We start from the raw sequence: 17857 nt of genomic DNA on the forward strand, positions 1-17857 counted from the left end.
GCAGGCTTTTCAGTTAATGGGAAATATCATATATACCAAGGTTTAAATATATTTCCTGTTCCTGTACAATCAATAATATTCCTAGAAAAGTAATAGACATTACGGTCCATACTTACTGAGCGTCTTCCCATTGATATTCTGAGGGTAATTTTATAGCAGGACACCTAGTTTAGGAGAGTAAAGTAGGTGTTCACTTAGATGCTATTTTATAAAGATACAAAGGGGAGTCTTTGACTGAAGATTGGTGCATGCTGTCTGCAGCAGGACCCATCAGAATTAAAGTGGTCATGTGGCAGATAACATCTTTAATAAAAGATTAGATATTTTGTAATCACGTGTACCTACGGAATCCACACATGCTCCCCTCAAACTCCACCCCTGTATATGCATACCAGCAAAGTAAGCACTGTCATGTCATGTATTTTTGTACTGATTGGTATTTTAATAAGACCCCATTTACATGTATAAATCAGTCATAAATCAGTGTCTTATGCATGGAAGTGGTTTCAAAAATTATGCTGAAAATGGAAGAAAACATTTAGTAAATAGGCTTATTTCAGTGGTGTAGCCAGACCCAGTATTTTGGATGGGCTGTTCCACACCATGCCACATTCACCCCCCCCCCCCCCCCCCCGAGATATTTTAAAAATCTAGGGTTTTTTTTCACCTATCCCACATCAATATTTCTCCTCCTCTGCAGCCTCCTGGCATCTGCCCACCCGTCGCTGAACCCCGTCTCTCCCTGGTGTACCTTGCAGACGTCCACGGCTCCTGCAGTGATTCATTATTGCTGCCTGCGCCAGTCCTGCTGGCTTCCATCAGCTGGGTTCCGCCAGACAGGAAACAGGAAATGACATCAGTGAGGGCGGGTCCCGGCCAATGGTCCCGGTGGGGCCAGTGCAGGCAGCAATAATGAATCATCGCAGGCACTGGGGACACCTGTAAGATACACCAGGGAGAGACGGGGTTCAGCGACAGGCGAGCAGATGCCGGGATGCGGAGGAGGAGGAGAGATGATGATGTGGGGTTCCAATGCTGGGTGGGCCTGAGCCAAGAATGGGCAGGCCTGTGCTCACACAGGCCCACCCGTAGCTATGCCACTGGCTCATTTTCCAGTCCGATTATTTATTTATTTATTTATTTGTTACATTTGTACCCCACATTTTCCCACCTATTTGCAGGCTCAATGTGGCTTACATAGTACTGTGAGACATTAGCCACCTCCGATGATGAAACAAATACAAAGTGATGTTATGGTCAAATGAGATTCATGTGTTAAGACACATTAGGGAATCATAGAGAAGAAAAGTTATATAGAGGCTCATTTTCAAAGCACTTAGCCTCCCAAAGTGCTTTGAAAATATGCCTGATAGTGTTCATTACGAGCTTTGTTTTCGTTGTGTTGCAGGGTTCAGGCACTTGAGTTGGTAGGGTATACCTTTTCAAACAGGTTGGTCTTTAGTGATTTCCGGAAGTTAAGGTGGTCGTAAGTTGTTTTCACTGCTTTGGGTAGTGCATTCCACAGTTGCGGGCTTATATAGGAGAAGCTGGATGCATAGATTGATTTGTACTTGAGTCCTTTGCAGCTAGGGTAGTGAAGATTTAAGTATGTTCGTGATGATCCGATTGTGTTTCTGGTTGGTAGGTCAATGAGGTCAGTCATATAGTCCATAATTTTGTGGACCAGGGTGCAGATTTTGAAAGCAATATGTTCTTTGATTGGGAGCCAGTGCAGTTTTTCTCGAAGGGGTTTGGCGCTTTCAAATCTCGATTTTCCAAATATAAGCCTGGCTGCTGTGTTTTGAGCGGTCTGAAGTTTCTTTATAAGTTGCTCTTTGCATCCCGCATAAATTCCATTGCAGTAGCCTGTTACTGCGAACTAACCATGTGTTAAGAGCCTAATGCACTTTAGTAAAAGGGCCTCTTAGGCATGGTGTGCAAATTAGTTTCTTGTTTGATGTCTACAATTTTATGATTTTCCATCTAGAGTACACCAACGGTGTTCTCCTCTGCTGAACTCATGGAGAGAGCAATTTTTAGTAAAGTGTGTTGTCTGAAAATTGCTCTCCCTAGACCAATTAGAGGTTCATGTCTTCTTCCACATCACATGTCAGATTGAAGGCGGGCATTCTCAGGGTTAGGGAGATGGCAAGGTAGGGAATCAATACATAGACTAGGTTTTCACAGCTGTGTGTGTTGGTTTTGCAGAAAGAAAGTCTGCGAATACATGTCGGCAATTTCAAAGGGAAACTGCTTGCATAGTTTTTCCTTTGCAGATTAATGAAGCATTTAAAATGTGATTTACCATGTGGTAACTGCTAGAGCAGAGTCACATTAAGGGGCTTTCTTGTAATTTAGCGGTTACAGTGTGGAAAATTGCACATTACGTTTTTGTTTTTTTTTGTCAGGGGATATGGCATGAACCCAAACACTGGTTGCGGTTTCTGCTTGTGTCATCTTCAAAACTTTCACTTTGGTGATTATGGGCTGTCTATCCACCACTCTAGATTATAATTGTGACCTCCTAATTCCTTTTTCACTAGCTCCTCTGCTACTGTCCTCCCAACAATCACTTCTTCACCTAAATCCCCTTTCTTCCCTGTGCCTGGATGTCTCACGGGATACAGCTTTTAGATATATTGGTCCAAAGCTTTGGAATTCTCTTCCATTACACATCAGGCAAGAACCATTGTGCACCATTTCAAGACACTCATTAAAACATGACTGTTCCAGTTTACTTTGTTCCTTTATCTCCCCCTGTCTTCCTTTTCCATACTGTCTTTCCCTTTTCCCCTTCTCATCGATTCTTCTGCATCGTTATCACATATTGTGAATTGCTTAGAAGCAAAGTAATTTAGCAATTGGCAGTATATCAAAAAATTGTGAAATAAATAAGTGGGTGTGGAAGGTATTTGGCAGCTAATCCACTGCATTTACTGTGTGCTGACTAATGCAGGGTTAATATGGGACACCTTAATCGGGAGCAAATATTGCATGTGAATGTTAATGTTATTGCAAGACCTGGGCACCCCCCCCCCCCCCCCCCCTCCCAGTAGTTGTCACATAAAATTGGAGCTACTGTGGAATAAAGTCCTGTGTTTAAAGTCCTCATCTCTCCCTACACTCCTTCCCAGAAACTCAGTTCACTAGGTAAATCTCTCCTAATTGTACCCTTCTCCTCCACCGCTGACTCCAGACTCCGTTCCTTTTATCTTGCTGCACCTTATGCCTGGAATAGACTTCCTGAGCCGCTACGTCAAGCTCCATCTCTGGCCGCCTTCAAATCCGGACTAATGGCCCACCTGTTTAATGCTGTTTTTGACTTTTAACTTTTCACTTGTTCGTAACCTTTATCTTATCTTCCTCTCTTCAATAGTCCCTTATCCCTATGTGTCCTATCTGTCTGCCCTACCCTTATCCCTTATTTGTCCTGTCTGTCTGTCCTGATTTAGATTGTAAGCTCTCTTGAGAAGGGACTGTCTCTTCTTCATGTTCAATTGTGAAGCACTGCGTAAGACTGGTAGCGCTATAGAAATGATTTGTAGTAGTCGTAGTAGTAAACTGCAAATGTTTCTGCAACTTAGTAAAAGAGCCCCTAGGTGTAAGGTCTGCAGGTACGTTACTTTTCGTTTACAGAGTTTTTCTGAAAATTGATCCGTTGGATGTCTTCTGACATTGTCATTCAACCCAGTTGGGTACATGTGCTGTGACTTTAAACCGAAGTTTCTTCATCGATATTGTTAGGCATCAATAGCACTAGAAAAACTTTGTTGTTGTTTTTTTGTAGACACAAATGAATTTTTTATAAACGCCACCCTTATATTACATAAGTAATGCCACACTGGGAAAAGACCAAGGGACCATCGAGCACAGCATCCTGTCCACGACAGCGGTCAATCCAGGCCAAGGGCACCTGGCGAGTTTCCCAAACGTACAAACATTCTATACATGTTATTCCTGGAATTGTGGATTTTTCCCAGGTACATTTAGTAGCGGTTTATGGACTTGTCCTTTAGGAAACTGTCTAACCCCTTTTTAAACTCTGCCAAGCTAATCGCCTTCACCACGTTCTCCGGCAACGAATTCCAGAGTTTAATTATGCGTCGGGTGAAGAAAGATTTTCTCCGATTTGTTTTAAATTTACTACACTGTAGTTTCATCGCATGCCCCCTAGTCCTAGTATTTTTGGAAAGCGTGAACAGACGCTTCACATCCACCTGTTCCACTCCACTCATTATTTTATATACCTCTATCATGTCTCCCCTCAGCCGTCTCTTCTTCAAGCTGAAAAGCCCTAGCCTCCTTAGTCTTTCTTCATAGGGAAGTTGTCCCATCCCCGCTATCATTTTAGTTGCCCTTCGCTGTACCTTTTCCAATTCCTCTATATCTTTCTTGAGATGCGGCAACCAGAATTGAACACAATACTCAAGGTGCGGTCGCACCATGGAGCGATACAATGGCATTAGAACATCCTCACACCTGTTTTCCATACCTTTCCTAATAATACCCAGCATTCTATTCGCTTTCCTAGCCACAGCAGCACACTGAGCAGAAGGTTTCAGTGTATTATTGTTTTGGTTTTCATTTCTCAGTTTTTAATGTTTATAAGCGTCTACTTAGTCATTTTTACCCTAAGACACAAATGTGCCAAGGGCTTTCCATCTTTCTGGGGGTAATTTTTTTAAAGGAATTTTTACATGTCATGGCCTTTTTAAGGGGGTCTTTTACTCAAGGTTGGTTTGAGTTATCTGCAGCAGGTCCCATTTTATTCCTGTGGGCCCTGCTGCAGATAACTCGAGCTAATCTTCAGTAAAAGACCCCCTAAGTGCATAAGAGATTTTATAGAATTACTTTGAGGGATACTCAGGTAAAAATAATGGTGGTGACAAGAAGGCGCATACTTTTACGTGACCAGCTTGTACGGTGTGTTCAGAGGTGGAGTTTGGGCAGATCACTGGCAGAGTCGCAATTCTTGTGTGTTATTTATAAAACACAAATGTACGTAGAAATCTACCCATTATTTCTTCCACCTGACACCTAGTAGGTGTTTATATGGCTTGGAGTGGAGGAGTAGCCTAGTGGTTAGTGCAGCAGACTTTGATCCTGGGGAACTGGGTTCAATTCCCACTGCAGCTCCTTGTGACTCTGGGCATGTCACTTAACCCTCCATTGCCCCTGGGACAAATAAGTACCTGTATATCCAATGTAAACCACTTTGATTGTAGTTGCAAAAACCATAGAAAGGCAGTATATCAAGTCCCTTTCCCCCTTTATAAAATATGATGGAAATTAGAGTCTACTAGGCCATCACAGATAAGTGGCCTGTCATAAAATTAACCCTTCACGCCAAAATTGTGCACTGAAATTTGGCAACTTAATTGACAAATGAGCAATTAATTGGCAATAATTGGATGCTAACAATTAATTATTGGTGCTAACTGGCAACAATTTTAATTTACGTGTGCATCTTTGTAGTCAGTTTTCTATTAAAAAAATGCGCCTGTAATTTTATGCGTGGATCCGAAAAGTGGGCATGTCCATGGGATGGCATTCCAACAATTTGAGTGTAGTGTTGTAGAATAAGACAGATCTGCACCTAGTTTAGGCGCACCTAAAGTTTTATACAAGTTTGTTGAGTTCTAAGCTAAATAGGCTTCAAACCGTACAAAATGCAGCAATAAAACTTTTAGTTAATAAAAGAAAATTTGATCATGTTACTCCATTATTTATTCACTATCATTGGTTACCCATTAAATATTGAAATCTTTTTTAAGACTTTAGTTTCAGCTCATAAAGCTTTTTATAGTTTACAGCTATCATATCTAAACAATCTGATCATCCCACATATCCCCGGGAGGGTATTTAGATCATTATTTATTAGGATTTATTTACCGCCTTTTTGAAGGAATTCACTCAAGGCGGTGAGCAGAAAGAATAAGTCAAGCAAAAGCAATAGACTATTTACAGCAGTTCAAATAACAGTACAAGTATGGCATAGTATATTATATAAAAACCCTGTTAGACATAGCGAGATTTAATACTTCTCTAAGTATTACCCACGCTTATACAACTTAACTTCAATACCAAAACAACCAGAGACTGACGACTATACAAACAGGATACTATGGATTGATGATCGAGAGCATTACATAAAGATTAACCAGATGGGTTGAACTTTCAAAAAGGCTAATTTATTTTGCCTCAAAGATAAGTAATTTGTTTAACATATTTATACAAGCAAGTTCATCTCAAAGTGAAAAACATTTGTAGCTCCGAGATACATTGGTTTCAGTTTGATATAGTGCTCTCTGTTCTCTTAATATCAAGGTTTATGAAGTAAATGTATTTCCTTTACTTCCATTAATACTCGCTGTGGTGTTGTGCACTCTTATTGATATTTTGATAAAATACCCCTCTTTTCCGTTTTTTATCCACTTGATCTTTTTCTCCCCTGAGAGAGGGAGTTTTTTAGTATCGGTGGTTTTTTCTGAAAAGAGGAGGAGCCCATGATGTCGGCCAATTCAGTGGAGTCCTAAACTAAACATGGTTCCCTGGGCCATTGAGGCTACTTTATAAAATTTAGTATATATCATAATTTTGCATTAACTTCAGAGAGTATAATTGGAGTGGTATATATACTTTATTGATTTTCTTTATAGTATATTATATTACAATGTCAACACAATATGCAATAAAACATTTTAATAGACAGCACAGGGTGTAAGCAAAGATGGAACATATAGATAGATAAGACAGAGTAACAGAAGTAAGAAAATAACGGACTAATTTAAAGAAAGTTGCAATTGAGGTCACAAAGGTGCTTGAATATTAGCTTGGGTAGGAGTGGATAACCATGTCCTGTTATATAGTATGTGCAGCCAGTGTCACTCGTGTGTGTGAGACTAGCAAGTTAGGGGTCCTTTTACTAAGGAGCGCCAAAAAATGGCCTGCGCTGGTGTAGATGCGTTTATTGGATGCGCACAGGTCCATTTTTCAGCGCGCCAGAAAAAAGACCTGTTTTAGGGGGATGAAAATGGACTTGCGGCAAAATAAAAATTGGAACGCGTCCATTTTGGGCCTGAGACCTTACCGCCACCCTTTGACGTAGTGGTAAAGTCTCACATGTTAACCGGAGGGTAATGATCTACGCATGTACAATGCCGATTACCATCCAGATAGCGCCGCCCGCCGGAAAATTTCTGGAATGCTTGGTGGACGCACGTAAAAAATGAAATTACTGCCCAAGTCCATGACCCTGAATTTTTTTAGTATTAAATCTTAGTTGCCCAATATCGGACCATTCCTCCAGCTTCGCTAAGTCCTTCCTCATTTCAGGACCTAGCGAAGCTGGAGCGATGGCACATGTTCAGAAAGAATATTTTAGGCATTAGGCACAGCAGCTTGGAAAGTGCCAAGTCAAGATTTTAAAGATTCAGAAAGGAATAGATAAGAGCAGTTTGAATGATGAGCCAACCTAGGGGTGAATGGGAAAATGAGAGAAGGAAAGTAATGAAATGCTGCAGTGAATGTACCTGTAGGCAAGTGTAAGCAGTTTGAATTTAAGCAGATGTTGAGCCAATATAGCAATTCGAGGAGAGAGGGGATTGTGGGAAGAAGACAAGTCTTACTGATCAGCTGTTACAATTTACAAAGCACTTTTAGGGGATACGTGATGACAACATTGTAGGAAGAATATAAGTCATGTTCCAGTGGCATAGCTACTTGGGGCCAGGGGGGCCTACCCCCCAAGTTTGATCTTTTGTTCTGAGAAACAGGAAATGTGACTACATTTTGGTCTGCCGCCCCCCCCCCCCCCCCCTCTGCCATCTTACCACCCTGGTGCTCCCCTGCCACCGCTGTACATCTTGGTTGGCAGGGGTCCCCAACCTCCACCAGCTGAAGACTTCGTCCAGCGCTGGTCTCCAGCACCGCCGCATTGCCTGCCCTGCCCTCTCTTCCCCTCACATCCGGCACGCTCCTTCTAGTGAAACTGAGCATGCTCAGTTTCACTAAAAGGAGCATGCCAGACATGAGGGGAAGAGAGAGTATGGCAGGCAATGAGGAGGCACCGAAGACCAGTGCTGGAGGAAGTCTTCAGCTGGTAGGAGTTGGGGACACTTGCCAACCAAGATGTACAGCGGCAGCAGTGGATGGGGAGCAGCAGGGTGGTGAGACGGGGGGGGGGGGGGGCAGACCAAAATGTGCCCTCCCACACCTTGAGCTCTGGCCCTCTCCCACGAAGTCTGGCTACGCCCCTGTGTTGATCAGGTGACACATTTTACAAAGCACTTTTAAAACTGCTCAGGACACGGGTGGTGATTTTGCGTCTTTTGTGCACAACATGTAAAATCTGTAGGAGGAAGACCATCTAGTGAAAATAGAGATCAAAGCTGGCCGACTCTGCTGGGTCTTTGCCTCCATTAATTAGAAAGATGTAGTCGATGTAGTCTCATTTCCTGTTTCTCAGAACAAAAGACCAAAACAACCCTTTGTGGCTCAAGGACATGCTTTCTACAGATAATGCAGTGAACTCTATAGTCAAGGAATCTGTTTGCGAGGTAAATATTGCATTGCACCAGATATAGAAGAACATTTCAGAAGGCTTAGGTGCCATTTACATATATGAGTAGATCTGTGTGTGAAATTGACAGAAAGTAGCTTTTTTAGAAAGGCCTCTACTCATGTACATATGGCATCATACAGGGATATCGGCAGGCCAAAAAGTAGGCACACTTACTAACAACAGGTCAATGTCTGGTATTAGTGGGTGTGGCTAAGGGGCCCTTTTACAAAGCTGTGGTAAAAAGGGCCCTGTGCTAGCGGTGGAGGCTGAAAAAAGGCATGGCCATGCGGTTAGATTGATCTGACCGCATGGCTATGTGGGGGGGGGGGGGGACCACTTACCACCACCCATTGAGATGGCGGCAAGGGCTCCTGCGGTAACCCAGCGTTAACCAGGTATCACGCAGCACTGCCCGATTACTGCCGGGTAAAACCCTGCGGAAATATTTTTTGAATATTTCCGCTAGGACTGGAACTGTCATTTGCTGGGGCAGAAGTGCCACCGGTCCCTGTGTTGGGCTAGCAGTAGCTCCAGATTGGAACATGGTAAGCCCATGGTGGGCTTACCACCGCTTAGTAAAAGGACCTCTAAGTGCACCAAGCAACTGACAGTGTTCGATAGGTTGTACATGTGAATGCCCCTTGACAGTTGCATGCTAAGCTAATATTCCGCCAGTGTCATTATGCTCATATTAGCCCTCTCCTCAAGTCACTTCACTGGCTTCCTATCCGTTTCCGCATACAGTTCAAACTCCTCTTATTGACCTATAAGTGCATTCGCTCTGCAGCTCCTCAGTACCTCTCCACTCTCATCTCTCCCTATATTCCTCCCCGGGAACTCCGTTCACTGGGTAAATCTCTCTTATCTGCACCCTTCTCCTCCACTGCTAACTCCAGACTCCGTTCCTTTTATCTTGCTGCACCATATGCCTGGAATAGACTTCCTGAGCCGGTACATCAAGCTCCATCTCTGGCCGTCTTCAAATCTAGGCTAAAAGCCCACCTTTTTGATGCTGCTTTTAACTCCTAACCCTTATTTTATCATCCTCACTTTAATATTCCCTTATCTCTTGTTTGTCCTGTTTGTCTGTCCTAGTTAGATTGCAAGCTCTGTTGAGCAGGGACTGGCTCTTCATGTTCAAGTGTACAGTGCTGCGTACGTCTAGTAGCGCTTTAGACATGATAAGTAGTAGTAGTACTAAGCAATTTAGGCGCACTGTTTGTAGAGTAGAACCTAGCACATATGCGTTACTGCCAATTATTGATGTCAACCGTGCGTGCAAGTTCTATAAACTTGAGGCATAATTAGTACTTCAGTTTAGTTGACAGCTTGTAGAATTGCTTTTTTTGAGTTTGTCCTTTATCTTTATTAAGAATGTATATTCCTTTGAAGTGACCTGGGAAATGTCAATGTATCTACTACAAAATGATGGAAAAAAAACCAAGGGGTCAATATTCAGCTGGCGGCACTTGGCGTTTTGCTCAGAAATTCAATGCCGGGCCATGGACATCGAATTTCTGGATTTTCAGAGCTGGCTACATCATAGCCAGCCAAGTGCAATATTCAGTATTTAAGCAGCTACAGGGCATCACATAAAGATAGGATTGACTTTTATGCGGTTACCTTAGCTGATTAGGTGCAAAATAGCCGGGTTTGAGAGAGGCACTAATAAGATATTAGCAGGGCTTTTTTTGAGGGGGTACTTGGGGGTACTGAGTACCGGCACCTTTTCCATTGTCTACTAAAATTGACCCATGGACCCCAAGTTTTAATGGAAGAGCTCAGACTCTACACACCAATTCTGCCTGGTCATAGATTCTGTGACTGGTTGTAGGGGGCCTGGCTATTGTGGGGTGGATCCTTCAGTGATCACCCTACCCCTGAAGGGTGGCCTAACATTTGAGTACTGGCACCTTTTTTGCTAGAAAAAACACACTGGATATTAGTAACCTGTTAAATGCCGCTGAAAATGACCGGTTAGCCCGAACAATTAGTTTAACTTGCCAGGAGCCATTTCTGGCTGGTTAAATCGTTTTGAATATCAACCCGCAAAATTTCAGGTTTTTAGCTCTGATGCAAATAGTGTGTGTTCTCTTTCCGAAGAATTCACGCTATCTACAACATTGCCCCCAAAATGCAAAAAAAGAAAATTAAAAACAAACATAAAACAAAAATTCACATTAAAAACATAGGCAACTAAACAAAATGAACATTTTTAGGCTGTAGATCCCTCTACACTTTTGGAAATATACTTCACCCATTTGCTATCTATTTCTACTGCAAAGATTTAGTGTGGCTCCTGCTTTCAAGAGGCATTTTCTTTTCCCTATGAACTTAGGACAACTTGTGGAAAGCTATTATTTCTAGAAATATACAGAGAAGTAAATATGTTCATCTTGGGTTTTTAGGTGCAGAAGAATGGCTTATCCAGTGTCGTTAGTCAAGAGGAAAGGAAGCGACAAGAGGTATGATTTATCTATATTAACTAGCTGTTAAGCCCGTTAAAACGGGCGAGATTTGTGTTTTGCAAAATGTAATAATTCTCACCTCCATCCATCCATGTCCAGCAAACCTCCTCTCTTCCCTGCCCTCCCCTCCCCTGATCCATGTCCAGCAACCGTGCTCTCTCCCCTGCCCCCCCCCCATGTCCAGCAGCCCTCCTGTATCTCCTGGCCTCCCCCGTCCACCAACCATGCTCTCTCCCCTGCCCTCTCCCCATATCCAGCAACCCTCCTCTTTCCCTTGGCCTCCCCCCCCCCCCCCGTCCACCAACCCTCCTCTCTGCCCTGCTCTCTCCCTTTGTCCAGCAACCCTCCTTTCTCCCCCCTGCCCTCACCCAATGTCCAGCTACCCTCCTTGCCGTCGCTCCCTCCCCCCTCTGTGCCGGGCCCCCTGCACTGACATGAGAGCGCCTCTCACCTCCGTGTGAAAGCGCTGCAGGCAGACGACATCGGGGATGGGGGGGTGGAGGTTGGTGCGCCAGTGATATTGGTTCGTTTCAACTTTCCAGGGTCCAGCGGCAGGCAGCGTCCGACTCCGTTTCCCTCTCTGTTCCGCCCTCTGATGTCATCACGTCTTGACGCGAGGGCGGGACAGAGAGGGAAGTCTCTACTGCGCATTTGCAGGTGAGTCGGTCACTAGCCATTTATATGTTTGATATCTGTACTGCCCTGAAAAACTAGAACACTGTAACTCAAATTTTTGTCAAAACTAAGCTAACTTGCTAGATGTCCTGTAGTTACTGTGTATTTGTTAATCTGGAAGCTATTTAACATTTGGATGCATTGTCAAGCCTATAGCAAACTCCAAAACACAGTGAGGGGCATTTTCAATATGACGTCCAAATCTGATTTAAAAATCTAGTGCCAAATGTTTATCCTTGTGGCTCTTAAATCACCCTATTTTAGATGGTTTTTGCTCAGTGTGTCTTTCATTTTCAAACAAAAACATCCAAGGGAAAGACATACAAAAACAAGGCATTGGAAGGTCTGGGGGCCACAATCTTACTAGGCTGGCCACACAGACATCCCAGCAGAGCAGTGGGGAAACCTAGGGGGCACTGCAATAAACTTCACTTAAAAGATCCCAGGTACACATCATAATCTCCTTATATTGTATGGTGAGCAAACAAATGTACTGTACCCACCTGTATAACATTACAATAGCCCCTATGCTTGCAGGGGTCTCCTGTGTGTGGGTTCAGTAGGTATTTTGTTGTTTTTGGAGTGCTCACACTTTCCACCACAAGTGTACTAGTTATAGTGGGATATGGGCCTGGGTCCCCTTCTCTACAGTCCACTGCACTAACCAGTAGGCTATTCCAGAGACCTGCTTGCTGCTTTAAGAGGAATGACCATTATATCTGAAGCTGTCATTGAGCTGTCACTTTCACCTCTTATAAGAGTGGGAGGGGGGTCAGTAACCACTGGGGGATGAAGGGATGATCATGCCTTTATCCCTCCAGAGGTCGTCTGGTCAGTTTGGGCATCATTTTTGTCACTTAGAGGGGAATAATCGAACGTCGCCGGCGAAATAGGTCGCCAGCGATCTATTTTGGCGGTGGCGCAACAGCGGGCCGGAACCGTATTTTCAAAAAAGATGGCCGGCCATCTTTTTTTTCGATAATACGGTGTGGGCCGGCGAAATGCCTTGGATTTCGCCGGGTTTGAGATTGCCACTTTTGTTTTTCCACGATAATGGAAAAAACTGCCGGCGATCTCAAACCCGACGAAGTCCAAGGCATTTGGCCGTGGGAGGAGCCAGCATTTGTAGTGCAATGGTCCCCCTCACATGCCAGGACACCAACCGGGCACCCTAGGGGGCACTTCAAACATCTTTTATAAACAACCAAATTACCTTCCAGGTGCATAGCACCCTTCCCTTGTGTGCTGAGTCCTTCAAATCCCCCCCCCCCCCCAAAACCCACTGCCCACAAGTGTGCACCATTACCCTAGCCCTAAGGGCTGAAGGGGGGCACCTACATGTGGGTACAGTGGGTTTTGGGGGGTTTTTGAGGGCTCAACATTACCCACCACAAGTGGAATAGGTAGGGGGGGATGGGCCTGGCTCTGCCTTTCTGCAGTCCACTGCAACCAACAACAACTGTTCCAGGGACCTGCATACTGCTGTCAGGGTATTGGGTATGACATTTGAGGCTGGCAAAAAAGGTTTGTATTTTAATAATTTTAGTGTGAGAGGGGGATGGCGACCACTGGGGGAGTAAGGGGAGGTCATCCCCCATTCCCTCCGGTGGTCATCTGGTCAGTTGGGACACCTTTTTGAGGCTTGGTCATGAAAATAAAAGGACCAAGTAAACCCGGCGAAATACTGCTTATCGCCGGGTTTTATTTTTCCATTATCTGCGAAAGCTGGCCATCTGGTAGCCACGCCCAAGCCTGCCCATGTCCCGCCTTCGCTTTGCCGCCAACACGCCCCTTTGAACTTTCGCCGGCGAGGCGAAGGGAAAGCGGCGAAGCTATCACAAATGTAGCTTTCGATTATACGCTTTTCGCCGCTTTTGCGAAATCGCCGGCCATATCCTGATTTGTGTCGGGAAATAGCCGGCGATTACTTTCGATTATAAGCTGGTTAGTCTTTATTGAGAAAGGTCTAGGCAAAAATGTTCTATTGTCCGTCCTGAACATTTTTATAATGTTTCATTATCGAGAAAAACATCTACGCCTCCAACATGTCTCTTTGAGATATAGATGAACTGCATGGAAAAACATCTTAAAATGATTTGCAAAAATAATGATTTGAACGTTTTTGCGGGGGGAAAAAAGCCCATCTGCCGCTTTGTTCCATTTTTGGACATTTTTCTGTTTTGAAAATGATCCCCAATCGCTCTTGATAAATGGAAGATTTGTTAAGCTGGAACACAGCGCTGTATTAGTTTTAGTCAAGGATTACATCATGGGGATTTAGCCAAAGAAATTAGTTTTTTGGACTTTTCTCATATTTACATTTTCAACAGCTTTTGGGCCCTGTTTACTAAGGTGAGCTAGCATTTTTAGCGCGTGCATAAAATTACTGCACGCTAACTGTGTAGGTGCCCTTAGGAATATTGTGGGTGCCTACACAATTAGCGCACGCTAATGGTTAGCATGCTAAAAGCACTAACTCGCCTCTAGTAAATGGAGCCCTTTGTTTTTTGGCTTTTCAGAGCAGTATATCTATCTATCTAGGTATGTTTGTGTGTATGTGTATATATATTATATATATATATATATATGTATATACACACACAGTATCCCCTTAATTCTATAAATGGTGCTTAAAATTGCAGGTGCAAATTTGGGCATGCGCCTAATTTGCATGCGCAATTTAATTGCCAAACAAGCTAATTAGCACTGATAATTGGGTGCTAATTGGCATTAATTTAAATTTACACAAGCATGTTTAGGCGATGGGATTTCTGTGGATCCGAAAAGGGGGCACGACCATGGAAAGGGCATGGGTGGATCAGGGGCGTTCCTGGAATTTGCGCGCAGTGTTACAGAATAAGGGGGATAAATGTGCCTAGATTGCCATGAAATACTCAGAAATAATAATTTACACATGCACTGTACTTGTGTGCTCCATCCACATTTCTGTCGCTTTTATTTTTATTTTATTGGCTACTAGCCTGTGAGCCCGTAAAAACGGGCTATTATAGGAAGGGGGGGTTGAAAGGCCCGCCCCCACCGCCGAGTTCGCCGCTGCCCCTCCCCCTCCGAGTTCGCGCCCCCCCACTGAGCCGTCACCACCCACCTTCCACCCGGCCGGGCCCTCGCTCCGCTATTGAAACAGCGAGGGTCCGGGAACGCAGCACTGAGCTCTGCTGAGCTGCCAACGTCGGCCTTCGTTCTTCTCTGCCTGTCCCGCCCTCGTGTGACGTAACGTCGTCGAGGGCGGGACAGAGGCAGAGAAGAAGAAGGAAGGGCGATGTCGGCAGCTCAGCAGAGCTCAGTGCTGTGTTCCCGGACCCTCGCTGTTTCAATAGTGGAGCGAGGGCCCGACCGGGTAGAAGGTGGTTGGCGGCGGCGACTCGGGTGGGGGGAGCGTTAGACGGCGGTGTCCCTCCCTCAGCAATGCGCAGTACAGACCCTCTGTGTTCCGCCCCCGTCATCACGTATTGACGTGGGGGCGGGGCAGAGAAGGTCTGTACTGCGCATTTGCGAGTGAGTACGGTCACTCGCCGTTTATATGTTTGATGGGTGAAATGTTCAAAACTTGTATTTCAAAAAACACAAAACAAAATTAATTAAAGAGAGAGTCCTAGAAATCACATCGCTCTATGGAGACCTTTTTCCAAACACTGGTAAAAAGTGGTCTTAGCATGCCCTTACATGTGTCATTCCCATATGCTAAGACCATTTTTATCGCTGAGGTAAAATGGCTGATTTCCCCATTTTTGGTATTAATGGCCACGCGCTAAGTTTCCCAGAAGCATGTGACCATTAGTGTAATCCCCGATCGCCATCTAGTTTGTAGGCAGTACGGACTCATGTGCTAAAGCTGCGCTGATCAATTATCGCAAGGCAATGCCCATGTGCTAACTGATTAGCACAGAACACGCCCACTTTCCGCCCCAAATTACCATGGGACGCCTCAGCACACCCCGCAGTAAGTCAATGTTTGCTGTGGTAAGTACGTGTTATTACTTACCGCAGCTTTGCAAAAGGGCCCCTATGGATGCAAAACATACTGGACCTGGGCTTTTAAGGCAGCTGTCCATCGGTTTATCCCTAGCAATACCATTGGAGAACAACAGAGGAAAGTTAACTGAACATTAGGACCGTGAAGGATTCTTTTTTTTTTTGTCCATTTGGAAGAAGCGACTCATGGCGAGTCTATGTTCTGTAAATCTTGCAGGCTATATTTGAAGTCATCTCTTCTGAAAATTCGTACCTGCTCAGCCTTGAAATTTTAATCCGGATGTTTAAACATTCTAAGCCATTGAGTTCCACAATGACCAAAACTGAAAGTCATCACCTTTTCTCCAACATCTCTGATGTCTATGAAGCAAGCAAAAAGTAAGTGTATCGTTAAGGACAGGTCCATTGTGGGATTGCATTAGAACTTGGTGAGTAGTTGCAATAATGCAGTAAGTTTGGGACTACTTTACTTGGATGTGAGTAAAGTATTTTGCAGTCCATGGTGGTTATTCACTAAAGTATTCTGATCTTCACCATTATTGCACCTTAATGGTTATTTATAGTGCATGTAGGTAGAGAAATCTGTGCGATAATGTTTTAGTGAAAAGGAGCATATGATTGGTTGTGGGGAGAAACGGCTGCCATGTTAACATTCATTTAGATGCACAAACATGGTGATGTCTATCACAGAAGCACTTAAGTTTTGCCTTTGGAGGTGTAGCTTTCCTTTTCCACCATTTCCATCCCTTTCCCACACCTTTCTTTGTATTTAGGTAGAATTCCTTGTTAACAAATAAGTGTGGACTTTAATGCATGTTAAGAAATTATAACACTCATTACTGCTGTAAAGTGTATTAAAACTCCTATTAAGCAACTGATACACTTTAGTAAGTAGGCCACTAAGGTGGAAGGTTATCAACTTGGGCCAGTGGCGTAGCTACGTGGGGCCTGAGGGGGCCGGGGCCCCCACAGATTCACCCCCGAACCCCCCTCCCGGCGAACCCGCCGCCGCCTACCTTTACTTTTGCTGGCGGAGGATCCCACTCCCCGCCAGCCGACGTCTTCTCAGTCCTTCCTGCTCTTCAATTTGTTTGCTGACGTCCTGCATGTAATTGTACGTGCAGGACGTCAGACTCAGAGAACCTGCATTAAAATAGCTTGAGTTAGAGGAAAAATAACATTAGGGCCTTAAGAAGCTTAGCATTTAGTGCACGTTAAGGCCCAGTGGCGATCCTAGGGCCCCGACACCCGGGGCGGATTGCCGATGCGTCCCGCCCCCCGGGTGCAGCGCCCCCCCCCCCCCCCCCCCCGGAACAGGAAGTAACCTGTTCCGGGGCAGAGGGAGCATGAAAATGAAGAGCGGACCGCCCCCACCGCCTCCCCCCCCTTGGTACGCCACTGTTAAGGCCTTAAAACCCGTGGAAAGGCCCCCACGCTGCTTGATGAATGTCCTCCTTAATGGTAACCCACATTTATTTATTTATTTTATTTTTGTTACATTTGTATCCCGCGCTTTCCCACTCATAGCAGGTTCAATGCGGCTTACATATTATATACAAGTACTTATTTGGACCTGGGGCAATGGAGGGTTAAGTGACTTGTCCAGAGTCACAAGGAGCTGCCTGTGCCTGAAGTGGGAATCGAACTCAGTTCCTCAGGACCAAAGTCCACCACCCCAACCACTAGGCCACTCCCCCACTCCTCATCCTGATTATCATGTTGGAACTTATTGATCCTTATGATTCACACAGCAGACTTGCTCATGCTTTGTGCTGATACGTGTAACTCAAAAATATTCAAATATACATACTCCAGACAATTCTGAACAACATCAAAACATTCACCCATGCACTCCCATTTATTAATGACTTCCGCCTGGAGCGGAGGACGCTGTCAGCATTGATAACGATGCCCTTAAATAAGCAATAATTAGCACCATTGACATTTATTTACTCATGCATTGAAACAATAGTCAGGTCAATATTCAGCTGGCATTGGGCACTGTCAAAGGTCATTGGTGGACCTGGAAGTTATGTAGGTGCCGGCTGATATTCAGTGGCAGTTCCCACATAGCTATCTGGGCAAAGAGTAAAGATAGGATTACATTTATTGCAGTCCTATGTCCAGTTATGGGGACACGGGCATTGAATATAGCCAG

General features: G+C 44.5%; 1 protein-coding gene across 1 annotated transcript in view; it reads left to right on the top strand.

Annotated features, from left to right (window-relative positions):
- Positions 1 to 17857, top strand: part of ARHGEF26 (Rho guanine nucleotide exchange factor 26) — a 194339-nt gene that overhangs the window by 67887 nt on the left and 108595 nt on the right. The window contains exons 4-5 of the mRNA XM_030216522.1: positions 10972 to 11028; positions 15917 to 16077. Coding sequence (XP_030072382.1) covers positions 10972 to 11028; positions 15917 to 16077 — 218 coding nt within the window. The remainder of the gene's footprint in view (positions 1 to 10971; positions 11029 to 15916; positions 16078 to 17857) is intronic.

The sequence above is a fragment of the Microcaecilia unicolor genome, chromosome 10, assembly GCF_901765095.1.
Source record: "Microcaecilia unicolor chromosome 10, aMicUni1.1, whole genome shotgun sequence".
Classification (NCBI taxonomy): domain Eukaryota; kingdom Metazoa; phylum Chordata; class Amphibia; order Gymnophiona; family Siphonopidae; genus Microcaecilia; species Microcaecilia unicolor.